Source organism: Pseudorca crassidens, chromosome 21, assembly GCF_039906515.1.
Source record: "Pseudorca crassidens isolate mPseCra1 chromosome 21, mPseCra1.hap1, whole genome shotgun sequence".
In the NCBI taxonomy this organism is placed as follows: domain Eukaryota; kingdom Metazoa; phylum Chordata; class Mammalia; order Artiodactyla; family Delphinidae; genus Pseudorca; species Pseudorca crassidens.
This window is the reverse complement of record NC_090316.1, coordinates 7,452,061-7,465,402: the sequence shown is the minus strand read 5'-3', so window position 1 is coordinate 7,465,402 and position 13,342 is coordinate 7,452,061. Positions and strand designations below refer to the sequence as shown.

Genomic DNA, 13,342 nt, shown 5'->3' with positions numbered 1-13,342 from the left:
GATAAAGACTGAACCTAATCAAAACTCTAACTAAACTTAACAATCATTGGTTTCTGATTTAATTAAAGTGATTAGTCTCTTACTTCATATACTTAACAGAAGAAAAAGATGGATGTATCTATATAAGATTGCAGTGTCTATATGAGAGAAGCATTTAGAATGAAGACACAGTTTCTGTAAGTCAAAAATTGAAGAGGAAGACAGTGAAAAAAATTTTAACTAGGAATATGCCTTTATGTAAAATATTCAAGAAAAGATATAAAATAGAGACATCTACATGTAATTGAGTAGGAGAACCATGGTACATATATACTAAAATTAATTACAAAGGATATAAATCTTCAAGAAGGCAAGGTATCAAAAATAAATAAATTGAAATAATTATGGAGAGACAGTTAAATATAAACATAAACTGAAAGTTAAAAATCTGTATAATAATACAGTATGTACACCACAGTTCCAAGGCACTCAGGAACACTAAGCAGAATTACGTGCACGCACTCCACACAAACGCACATTCAAACAGATGATATGAGGACTGCTACAAACCGAAGACCAAAGAGTGTCTTCATGGCTCAAAGAGACACAACATGACAGATTTTTCTTCAGAAATATGAAAGCCATATGACAGCGGAGTAACCTCTTTAAAATGCTGATGGAAATAGAGGCTCCAATTCAAGATGGCAAAGTAGAAAGATGCCAAACTCACAACTTCCCACAAATACACCAAATCTACAGCTACATATGGAACAATTTCCGGTGAAGAAAACCTAAAAACTGGTGGAGTGACCACTTCACACTGAGCCAACAAGAGGAAAGCCACACTGAAGCAGGTAGGCAAGGCTGAGACACCACCTTGCTGGAAACCCGTCCTGGCAATGGCGATCCACAGTTGGGAGGGAACTCAAAACGTGGAGCTCCTCCCTGAGGGGTGAAGTGTTTGGATCTCACATCAGGCACCACAACTTTTAAGACCTGCACCAGAAAGATGAGCCCCTAAAACCTCCAGCTTTGATAACCAACAAGCACTCATGTCCACGAGACCCACAAGGCTATAGAGAACTGTGAAATGCTTCTGATGCGTGGTTTATGCTCAAGGGTCCTACAAGACTGTAACTATAGGAGACAGAGTTCTTAACTGGCTACCACACCCAGGGCACAGCAAGAGGCAGCAGTCAGAGGAGCCCAGTCTTTCTGTGTAAGAGGCCTGTCAGCTTATCTCAGTAGCTGTGGCCTGAGGGGCAGGCTTCTAATGAAACCCATGTCTAAGGACCTGCCCTAACCCTTCACAGAGACTTTGGTGGGTGAGTGCTAATGTCATGTTCTCACCCTGCCACACTCCAGAGTGCCAGTATTTCCCAGAGGGGAGCCTTTACATGCATCCTGTGCTCTGGTTTTTATGTGTGGTGCTTCCCAGGGACACCCCTAGATCACCTGGCTCTAGTGGCCAGGGGCGTTTGCATTCCTGGGTCCCCTGGGCTGCTAACAATCAGAAGTTTTTAGCCCCAGGTCACAGCACAGACAGCAGGCTAAAATGCAGGATTAGTCTCTCTGTGAGAGAGACCTCTTTGCTTTTCTGAAGCTCTGGCCTGAGGGGATGGCATCTGATTTGGGTATATAAAGATAAAATAAACAGGGTACAGGGAAAGATTCTGTTTCTCTGGTGGAATCCTGGCTGATACAGTTGTTAAGACAGAAGGCTCAGTGCTGTATTACTTTGGGGATATTTTCATCTTTCCTCAGTGGCAGGATAGCCAAAAGCCAGCAGCCTTAGAGCTAATGAAGAGGTCTGACCTATTTTGAGCTTTGTTAAAATCACCAGAGCACAGTCTGAACATTTTCCAAACTTTCACTTACCTAGAAGATCTCTGTTCCCGGGGTGATTTTGTTATTTGGTTTGAGTTAGAGCTCGGCTCAGTGGGAAAAAGAGCCTTACACTCAGGGAATTACTGAAATAATAGAAAGATGACAGCAACATTACAGCAGTTGAGGCAAACAAGAGCCTGCTGGGAGTTTAAAAGGAAACCTTGGAGAACTAGATGATCATAAGTGATGTTGAAAACTTAACACATAACTGGGTCTAAAAAGATGTACACATGCCAAGAACAATCCTGAGGAAGAGAAGTCCCCAGTCACTCTTCTCTGGATTATATTTAGGTCCTGAACAAGCAAGAAGTGAAAGCTATGGCGGTTTTGCAAACTGCCTGAAGCTTGAAGCTATCCTTGGCATAGGGTAGAAAATAAAGAGTCAAGGCATTGAAGGGTATCTGATGGGTTATTGGCTTGGCACTAAATTGTACTAATTTGGAGTTATCCCTAGGAAGTCTGGCTTAAAAATAAAAACAAGAACTTGGGAGAAAAAAAAACAACAAACTATCAGTGGAACTATCAGAACTCAGTGGATGCACACAGCACAGAATACAGAACTGGAAAAATTCGTCCAGGAAAGTCACTAAACAAATAAGCAGATTAAACTATTACACTACAACAACAACAACAACAAACCTTAGAGAAATCTGAATCAAAATTGTTAAAATATATTGTCTAAAATTTCTAGTTTTTTTAAAAAAATTTACACTATATGCAAAAAAATGAAATTATGCTACATACCCAGAAAAAAAAAAGCCAACAGAAAATGTCCTCAGAGAGCCCCAATTTTGAATCCAGTAGACAAAGACTTAAATTAGCTATTACACATATGTTCAAGTCACTAGGGGAAACCATCTCTTAAAAACTAAATGGGAAATACTAATATAGACTTTTAAATAAAAATGGGAACCATATATAAATTCTGAAGTTGAAAACTGTATTAACTAAAATGAAAAACTTCACTACAGAAATTTAAAAATCAATAGATTTAATCTGGCAGGTTTTATTGACCTGAAGATAGGTCAATGGAGATTATCTAGTATGAGGAAAGAAAGAAAATCAAATGACAAAAATAGTTTCATGGACCAGTGGGACAACATCAAGCGTATGAAATATTGGCCTATAGGGATTCCCAAACTGAGGAAAAAACAGAAAAGGGCAGTGAAGTATTTTAAGAAATAATGACTGAAAGCTTTTCAAATTTAATGTATACCTATATCTATATTTTTACAAGAAGATTTCTTTAAAAACTCCACATGGAATAATCTTAAAGAGATCCACAGATCATGGTCAAATTGATTCCACTCTTCATTAAAGACAAGGAGGCCAGGTGACAGTAGGCTGATATCTATAGAGTTTTGAAAGGAAAAGACTAAGAATTCTATATTTGGCTAAACTCTCCTCAGAAAATTAAGGGAGAAATGATAGCATTCCAAGATAAACACAGTCAGGGAGAACTCATCTTTAGCAAACGTTTCCAGCAAGACCTACTAAAGTGCATCCTTAAGGCTGAAATCAAAGGACACTAGGAGGTAACCAGGATCTACATGAAGTAACACAATGCTAATATAGTAAATTATCAAATAAAGTAAAAGAAAATATAATAGATAGTATAAACATATCTATTGTTTGGACTCTCTTCTATAGAATTTAAAAGATAATTGCATAAAAACAATTATTATAAAACATTTTCACTAGACTTACATAAAGATGTAAGATGTTTGACAGAAATAGAACAAGGGATGGGAAAACAGAGGTATATATATGCTTTTTGTTTACTTTTGATATTAAGTTAATATTAATTGAATGTCTTAAGATAGTAATTGTAACACCTAAGCAAACCACTCAGAAATAACTAAATATATATAGTAAAAGAAACCACAAAGAGATTAAACTATTACACTAGAAAATATCTATTCAATACAAATGAAGAGGTTATTGAGGAATAGAGGGTAAAGTATAAGATATATTGAAAACACATAGCAAAATAGCAGATGGAAATATTACCTTACTTACATGAATAGATTAAACACTTCAATCAAAAAGAAGAGATTGACAGAATGTATTATAAGACATGATCCAACTATATGATGGTTGGAACAGTTAGGCGGGTTGGGCAAGGCAGTGATCACCTAAGTCCAATCAGGCAATTATATGGGCCAAGGCTGATGTACAGTTTTATTCTGGATTCACCTCGTTATCTTGGGTGTGACCCTTGTACCCTACCAACTGAGAGCCTTGCAAACATTTATCTTCTCTTCACTGAAAGTTTGCCAGGGATAAATATATGCCCTTTAGTCTCAGCATAGCTTCCTGGCCTACCAACACAGGCAGTTCAAAATGTAGTAAAAGGGGGCTTCCCTGGTGGCGCAGTGGTTGAGAGTTCGCCTGCCAATTCAGAGGACACAGGTTCGTGCCCCGGTCCGGGAAGATCCCACATGCTGCGGAGCGGCTGGGCCCGTGAGCCATGGCCTCTGAGCCTGCGCATCCGGAGCCTGTGCTCCACAACGGGAGAGACCACAACAGTGAGAGACCCACGTACAGCAAAAAAAAAAAATAAATAAAGAAAATGTAGCAAAAGGTTCTGGAGGAAGACTAAGATTTTTTTTAAAGGTAAAATTCCTCTACCATTTGGTCTTTGATCATCTTGTGACTACAAGAAAATTCGTAATGCCTTGTAAATTTTTTTTTTAATCTATTAAATTGACCAAGTTTCTGAGCAGCGTTTAAGTTCCAAAGATGCAGACACCTCATGGAAAAATAGCCTATGGTTTTGACAGCCCCTCCCCTTCAATTCCAACTGCTAAAACTTTTCTAGTTTATCTTTCTTTTTTCTTGAAGATCTCTAGCTAAGCCAAGCTTGATCTTCAACTTTCAGAGTCTGCATATGTCCCTAGGAACATAAATGGCTGTCAGTTGTTCCCTAAGATAGGCAAAGTTTCTATCCTGCAGAGATTTAAATTAATTGTCTTTGGTTTCACTGTACTCTAAAGCCTTTAAAAATATCATCAATGCAATACACCTTGATTTTTCTAGTCATTTTCTTGTAGTTGCATCGTCACTTCTTGCTACATCCTTTCCCTAAATTGAATATTTAACACAGGTTTTATATTTAATGTAATTGTTAAATATGTAAATATCAATACATATTACTATTTATTTTCATATCCTTTGTTCTTTTATTTACTCTGTTCTTGCCTTCTTTTGGGTTAATCAAATATGTTAATTGCTTTTGTTTTTCTCCCCTTTATTAGTTTTTAGTTTCTAATTATTATATTATTCTTCTTCTGTTTATCTTAGATTATAAAACAAATACTTGACTTACACCAATTCTTAATTTCTCTGAGTGCTTTCTTTTATTGGAATGATTGAGTTTTGTTTCAGTTATTTTTTTCCTGGTGATACTATCTTTTTCTATTTTTATACCTCTAGAGGTTAATATATTTTTGACATATTAATAGCTTCATTTCATAATATCCTTTGTCTATTCTAATATATATAAAGATATGTATGTTAGTCAGTTTCCAGAAAAAAATATATACAGAAAATCAAATTATGATAAATACCTTCACCAAATATTTCCAAACATTGTTTTATCCCGTTCATACATTTTCCGTTCACACAGATCCATTGATTCTCTGCACATGGATGCCCATCCTGAACATAAAGGTCTTCTTGACATGCTGCAGATGTACCATTGCAATATTCAGAGAGATCACATTCATCAGTGGAAGCCCTACACACTTGTCCTTTTGCTATAAACTGGTGGGGTGAAGTAAATGATATTGAGTACAGCAGAATGTGAACATTTAAATATTATAAAAAATGATAACATTACTAATGTAGGTAATACAAAATTTTTAAAAGGCTCTTACAGCACAAGCATTACAGCACGGTCCAGTAGCACAAGCTGACCCAACATTGAGTCTACATGTGGCTTGGTTACAGCATGGGTCTGGCAGAGCTGCACAATCCTGAAAGGCAAATCAAATGCTCTGAAGTATGTTCCAACTTTTATTTACATTAAATAGATATTTTAATGAGGACAGCATATTATATAATATACAGACTGATGCTTAACTTAAATGTTGGCAAACAGAAAAAAATAAAACCACTTATTCATTCATTTATTTAACATTTATTGGTCGCCTAATGTGCTAAACCCAGTGTTCTTTATATCAGTAGGTTTGACTATATTCGTAGTAGGATTTTCTGAAGTCCCAGAGTCCACCAAAGCCAAGACATCGATAACCATAAGTTTATTTGCAGGGGTCGGGGGGAGGGATAAACTGGAAGATTGGGATTGACACATGCACATTACTATCTATAAAATAGATAACTAATAAAGACCTATAGATAACTAATAAGGACCCTCTATACCCACTTTGGTAAGAGTTTTTATCATGAATCGATATTGAATTTTATCAAATGCGTTTTCTGCATCTATTGAGGTGATCATGTGATTTTTGTCTTTTCTTTCGTTGATGTGGTATATCACATTAATTGATTTGCATATGTTGAACCATCCTTGTGAACCTGGGATGAATCCAACTTGGTCGTGGTGTATGCTCTCTTTTATGTGTTGTTGGATTTTGCTTGCTAGTATTTTGTTGAGAATTTTTGCATTTATATTCATCAAAGATATTGGCCTATAATTTTCTTGTTTGGTAGTGTCTTTTTCTGGTTTTGGTATCAGGATGATGGTGGCTTCATAGCATGACTTTGGGAATGTTCCCGCCTCTTCAATCTTTTGGAAGAGTTTGAGAAGGATCAGTGTAAGTTCTTCTTTGTAAGTTTGGTAGAATTTGCCTGTGAAGCCATCTGGTCCTGGACTTTTGTTTGTAGGGAGTTTTTTAAATTACAGATTCTATTTCACTTCTAGTGCTTGGTCTGTTCAAATTATCTATTTCTTCTTGATTCAATTTTGGTGGGCTGTATGTTTCTAGAAAGTTGTCCATTTCTTCTAGGTTGTTGAATTTATTTGCATATAATTGTTCATAGTTCAACTCTCCTATGGTTTTTTGTTGTTGTTGTTGTTGTATTTCTGCACTATTAGTTGTTATTTCTCCTTTTTCATTTCTTATTTTATTTGGGTCCTCTCAATTTTCTTCTTGGTGAGCCTGGCCAGAGGTTTGTCAATTTTGTTTACTCTTTCAAAGAACCAGCTCTTAATTTTATTGTTTTTTTCTATTTTTAAATCTCTATTTTATTTATTTCCTCTCTGATCTTTATTATTTCCTTCCTTCTGCTGATTTTAGGTTTTGTTTGTTCTTCTTTTTCTAATCTCTTTAGGTGGTAGGTTACATAGTTAATTCGAGATTTTTCTTGTTTTTTGAGGAAGGCCTGTATAGCTCTGAATTTCCTTCTAAAAACTGCTTTTGCTGCATCCCGTAGATTTTGTATGTTTGTATTTTCATTGTCATTTGTCTCAAGGTATTTATTTATTTATTTATTTATTATTTGTTTGTTTTTGCAGTACGCGGGCCTCTCACTGCTGTGGCCTCTCCCATTGCGGAGCACAGGCTCCGGACGCACAGGCTCAGCGGCCATGGCTCATGGGCCCAGCCACTCCGTGGCATGTGGGATCTGCCAGGACCGGGGCATGAACCTGTGTCCCCTGCATCGGCAGGCGGACTCTCAACCACTGCGCCACCAGGGAAGCCCTCAAGGTATTTTTTAACTTCCTCTTTGATTTCATCATTAACCCATTGTTTTTTAGTAGCATGTTGCTTAGTCTCCATGTAATCATTTTTTTCTCATTTCCTTTTCTGTGGTTGATTTCTAGTTTCATGCCATAGTGGTTAGAAAAGATACTTTAAATAATTTTTATGCTCTTAAATTTGTTGAGGCTTCTTTTGTGCCCTAGATGTGGTCAATCCTAGAGAATGTTCCAGGTGCACTTGAAAAGCATGTGTATTCTGGTTTTCTTTGGATGTAATGTCCTGAAAATATCAATTAAGTCTTACTGTTCTACTGTACCATTTAGGATCTCTGTTGCCTTATTGTTTTTCTGTCTAGAAGATCTGTCCATTGATATGAGTGGGTTGTGATACTATATATTGGAAACCCTAAAGACTCCACATAAAACTACTAGAACTGATAAATGAATTCAGCTAGGTAGCAGGAAATAAAATTAACATAGAGAAATCGGTTGCATTTCTTTACACTAATAATGAAATATCAGAAAGGGAATTTTTAAAAAATCTCTTTTAAGATAGCATCCAAAAAAAAAAAAAACTTAGGAATAAACCTGACCAAGGAGGTGAAAGACTTATATGCTAAGAACTATAAAATATTAATAAAGGACACTGAAGATAATTCAAAGAAATGGAAGGATATCCTGTGCTCTTGGAAGAATTAATATTGTTAAAATGGCCATACTGCCCAAAGCAATCTACAGATTCAATGCCCTCTCTATCAAATTCCCCATGGCATTTTTCACAGAACTAGAATAAATAATCCTAAAATTTATATGGAACCATAAAAGGCTCAGAATTGCCAAAGCAATCCTGAGGAAAAAGAACAAAGCAGGAGGTATGACCCTCCTAGACTTCAGACAATACTACAAAGCTACAGTGTGGTATTGGCACGAAAACAGACATATGGATCAATGGAAAAGAATAGGGAACCCAGAAATAAACCTACACACCTATGGTCAATTAATCTTTGACAAAGGAGTCAAGAATATACAGTGAAGAAAAGAAAGTCTCTTTGGCAAGTGGTGTTGGGAAAGCTGGACAGCCACATGTAAATCAATGAAGTTGGGCCATTCCCCCACACCATACACAAAAGTAAACTCAAAATGGCTTAAAGACTTAAATATAAGACACGACACCATAAAACTCCTAGAAGAGAATATAGGCAAAATATTCTCTGACATAAATCATAGAAAGTAATAGAAATAAAAGCAAAAATAGGCCTTCCCTGGTGGCGCAGTGGTTGAGAGTCCACCTGCCGATGCAGGGGACATGGGTTCGTGCCCCGGTCCAGGAAGATCCCACATGCCGCGGAGCGGCTGGGCCCGTGAGCCATGGCCGCTAAGCCTGCGCGTCCGGAGCCTGTGCTCCGCAACAGGAGAGGCCACAGTGGTGAGAGGCCCGCATACCGCAAAAAAAAAAAAAAAAAAGACATACTAAGGAAGTGTATGCTCAAGCGGGGAAGTATAAACCTAGGTCAACTCACCTATAGCAGGGGACCAGTACTGGTCCATGGCCTGTTAGGAACCAGGCCACACAACGAGAGGTGAGTGGTGGGTGAGCGAGCAAAGCTTCATCTGCCGCTCCCCATCACTCCCCATCACTTGCATTACCACCTGAACCAACCCCCGCCCCCGTCCGTGGAAAAATTGTCTTCCACGAAACCATCCCTGGTGCCAAAAATGTTGAGGACCGCTGAGCTATAGGGTTAAGACCTTGAAAATCACCAGTATGAATAATCTACAAACTGCTGAATTCATATACCAATATTTAAGTGTACTCATTAATATAATCCCAGTATACATCCTTAAGGTCTTTGTTGAAAAGGAAGTTTGATAAATTAGGTAAAATGGCAGTGTGATAGTATAAAAATTAACTAATAATTTTTTATGTAATTCTGGTGTGTAATCTTCCAAATTAGTACCAACCTCCTGATCCCCACAGTCACATTGTTCTCCTTCTTCGACTTTTCCGTTACCGCAAACTGCCACTTTGTATGTTGAACCTAAACGTGGCTGGTTTTGAAGACACTGGGACTGTGACTTTGAAATAAAATGCGCAAAATCTTCCATACTGCAGTTACTAAAGATCTTCACACCACTGGAATGACTAAAAATACATCAAACATCAGACTTTTATGTAACTGTCGCTTCCGTAAATTGACTAGCCTCAGAAGAAAAGTCTATAATCTAATGATAAATATAGCTAATATAAAATTACTAAATTTTAAGGCAGTAGACTCAAATTCTAGTCATGTGGATTATTACAGGAAAATGTTTTTTGCATGAGGACCATGAAAAACATTAGAAATTTTTGGACAAACTACCAATTTTGGTGTTTTTTGTGGTTGCATCCAGCTTGAATATACTCTTTAATTATATTAACCATAAATAATAGATTTATTATTACATTGCCAACAACTCAGATGATTTCTATCTAAATACCAGAAAACAAAAGGAGAAAAATTGATAGAACTTTAATATTATTGAGAACTAGGCAATGCAAGAGGTTTACTCTGTGTGAACTTGTTTATAGAGGGGTACACTTTCTGATAATGAATGTTGTCATTAGGAAGAGATTATCAATCATAATTATATCCAATTGGATAATTTATTTGCAGCTTGAATCCTTGCACATATTTGCTGGATGTTCTCATTCTCTATTCTCCCATTTTTCCTTGATAATAGAGCCTCTTATACATAACTTCCTTGTATAATACATTTAGCTTTTGTAAAGCTAGGAGCAGACCATTGGCCTTAAATGAAACCATAAATTTAAGTTATATGAAGTAATGTTTACAGCTGTGCTTTTATCTGCCCTTTCATTCTATTGGCAAGAGGCCCCAGTTTCTGGCCATATGGACCTCTATATAAAGTTACTAAACTGTCCTCACGATATGGCACCTAGCTTCAACCTGGGCACCTGATCAAAGAGAGAGTACAGAGAAATTTGCAAACTCTTTAATTATCTAATCTTGAAAGTCACACACCATCAACTCTACCATGGTCTATTTGATGAAAACAAGTCACCAAATCCAACCCATACTCAATAGGAGGGAAATTAAACTCTACCTCTTGAAGGGAGAAGTAGCAACAATTTGTGGATGTATTTGAAAACTACCATTCTCTTTTACTTTCATTTTACTTAAAATTAAAAAAAAAAAAAGCTATACTCTGTTCTATCTCAATGTATTTTATTAAACATTTTTTTCCTTAGTCATTGTTTCCAAAGCTCAGATATATTGCTACCTTCGAATGAGCCAAAAAAGCACAGTTTCATAACGACAACTTCTTTATCTAAAGAAACAAAGTTCCTAATTAAAATATTAAAATGTCAAAGAAAGTTGAAATTCGGAAACATATTAGGTAGCATGTCTGACTCGCTGGATACATAGACTGAATAAAACATGGACTACTGATTGTGAGCCCTCAGAAAAATGACAGTCTTTTGTAAAAAAAAATCAGTGTGGGCCATGTATTTTCTATGGATTACAGAAACAAAATAACATGTTAAACTCCTTAAGTACTTCTATTTAATAAGCCAAATTTTAAGGTTAGATTGAGGACACCTGCCTCAGAAAGGCATATGTCCTATTAGGACTCCGTCCTGTGCAAAATCACTGAATGTGATAGTGTCAAAAGGCATTAAAGATGAATAATTCTAGAAGATGTTTCCCACCAGTTTAAAGACAGCAATGAATCCTTTTCAAATATGCCCTCTTTATTCAGATTTTCCTTTAAATAGTAGATTTTCACATCATTTTTTTTGCCATTCAATGATGAATAAAATGTCTGTGTTGTCCAAAATTTTAGAATCATGCAATGCTATTCAAATGATGCAAAGCACTTAAAGATATGATTAATAAGCATTTTTTGCAAGATTGTAATTTGTCAAACTAAGCTTTTTAAAAAAGCATTTCCACAGATGAATGGTTTCTATATGTGTGTTAATAATTCCACCAATTTTATACAGGCCATAATTATATATTTTTAAGTGGAATTTCTATTTTTTTCATATCTACACAAGAATCAAAGTTATGTTAAAAAATTAATGAAAAAAATTTCAACACTCATTAAGATTGTAGGCTAAGTTTTTTGGTTGATTAAGGTGCTTTGGGGAGAAATTGGAAAGTGAAAAAAAGGCAAAATATTAGAGATAATATAAAAGAAATTAAATGTACTGTTAAATAAAATTAAATAAAATGTACTGTTGGGTTACAGTTTAAAAAAATAAAATAAATAAAAAGTATAAGAGACTGGGTCCAGTCACTGACTGGATGATGGTTTCCATAAATCTCCTGACTATTTGGTTCTAATTCCGTAAAATCTCATAGCATATTCTAAATACTGAGGATAATAGCAAAAACTTCAGTAGGCCTTTGAGGCATGATAACTGCTGCAAAACGCCTCCTCTAATAAATCATTCTTGTATAACGAACACAAGCCCATACTTGGCTTATCAAATCATGCATTAAATTATAAAATCATGCAAGTAACAGTGATAAATATAGAGGTAAGTCACATGAGATAGCAAGTGTGACATTAGATTACAAGAAATATTGAGATATGCAGCAGGGGCACTGGAATACATATTTTGATCTGGGGTCATTGGCCACAGTTTATATTCGACCATTAATAATTATTTTAATAGCATAGACTTTCATAAACAAAATACACCAAACTTATTTTCATATAAACTATATATGTAAAGCATATAAAAGCAAAGCATCTTACATTGCTTCTGGGTTCATTACGCAGACAGCTCCTGGGCAATGGCATTTGTTGATGTCATCATAAGTTATTCCCATACTAAGGCTCAGTAATTGAGCTAAAATAACTGCAAGTGATTCCAGACTTATGGTTCTGGGGTGCTAGGGAAAAAAACATACATGTATACATTCACATTTTAGGAGATAATTTATTTACCTGGAGTATAATGTAATTATTAAAAATAGTCACATGATAGAATAGAGACATCAGATATGTTAATCACAGAAATGCCATCCATGTTGGCCTAATATGTTACAGGTGCCATTATCAATATAAGGAAAATATGAAAAGTGAAGTGTGAAATTTTACAAAAATGTAAATGTATGGTTCATTTGGTGGCATCAGGCCAAGAACATATTTGTCCCAATAACTTGTTAATCATATATAACAATAGCTATAACCATGTTTGTACTCATAAAAGAAAGTCTTTAAAGACACACACATATACACACACAGTATCAATTATAAATGAACAGTTTGTGCTCATTTATAATTTAATTATAGGAGATAATATTTTATATGCTGTTTCATGCATTTAAAAAAACATAAATTAGCTCACTGAATTAATTTATATTATGATAATAATGACTGATGATAAGAATGCTAACTCTCCACAGTTGCTTAAACTTTATTTTCAAAACTAAATGCTTTTATCACTTTTTAACAAATGTAAGATGCTTATTATAGCACACTTAGACCATATTAAACATACGATTTTTAAGAAAAATCCACAAATCACAATATCCCTTCAAATATATCTAATAACATTGATGACTATACTTCAGGATAGGTTCCTAGGGATATATTTTGGTATCTTCTGTTTGCCTCTGTCAATCAACTTTCCATTACTTTCCACCCTACTCTCCAGATCAGAAGGACTATACCAATGGATTATGTCAAAGGGTTCCTTTGCCCTCTGCTCTCACCTTGATTTGGTCTAATGGGGAGGAAAGGGTGAGAAAAGAGCAGGGTATTTATTACCATCACTTCCAGGGTACCTATGACTGT

General features: G+C 35.8%; 1 protein-coding gene across 1 annotated transcript in view; it reads right to left on the bottom strand.

Annotated features, from left to right (window-relative positions):
- Positions 1 to 13,342, bottom strand: part of ADAM2 (ADAM metallopeptidase domain 2) — a 79,792-nt gene that overhangs the window by 18,582 nt on the left and 47,868 nt on the right. Inside the window, exons 11-14 of the mRNA XM_067722117.1 lie at positions 12,299 to 12,435; positions 9,494 to 9,674; positions 5,745 to 5,843; positions 5,436 to 5,631 (exon numbers count right to left, since the gene is read on the bottom strand). Coding sequence (XP_067578218.1) covers positions 5,436 to 5,631; positions 5,745 to 5,843; positions 9,494 to 9,674; positions 12,299 to 12,435 — 613 coding nt within the window. The remainder of the gene's footprint in view (positions 1 to 5,435; positions 5,632 to 5,744; positions 5,844 to 9,493; positions 9,675 to 12,298; positions 12,436 to 13,342) is intronic.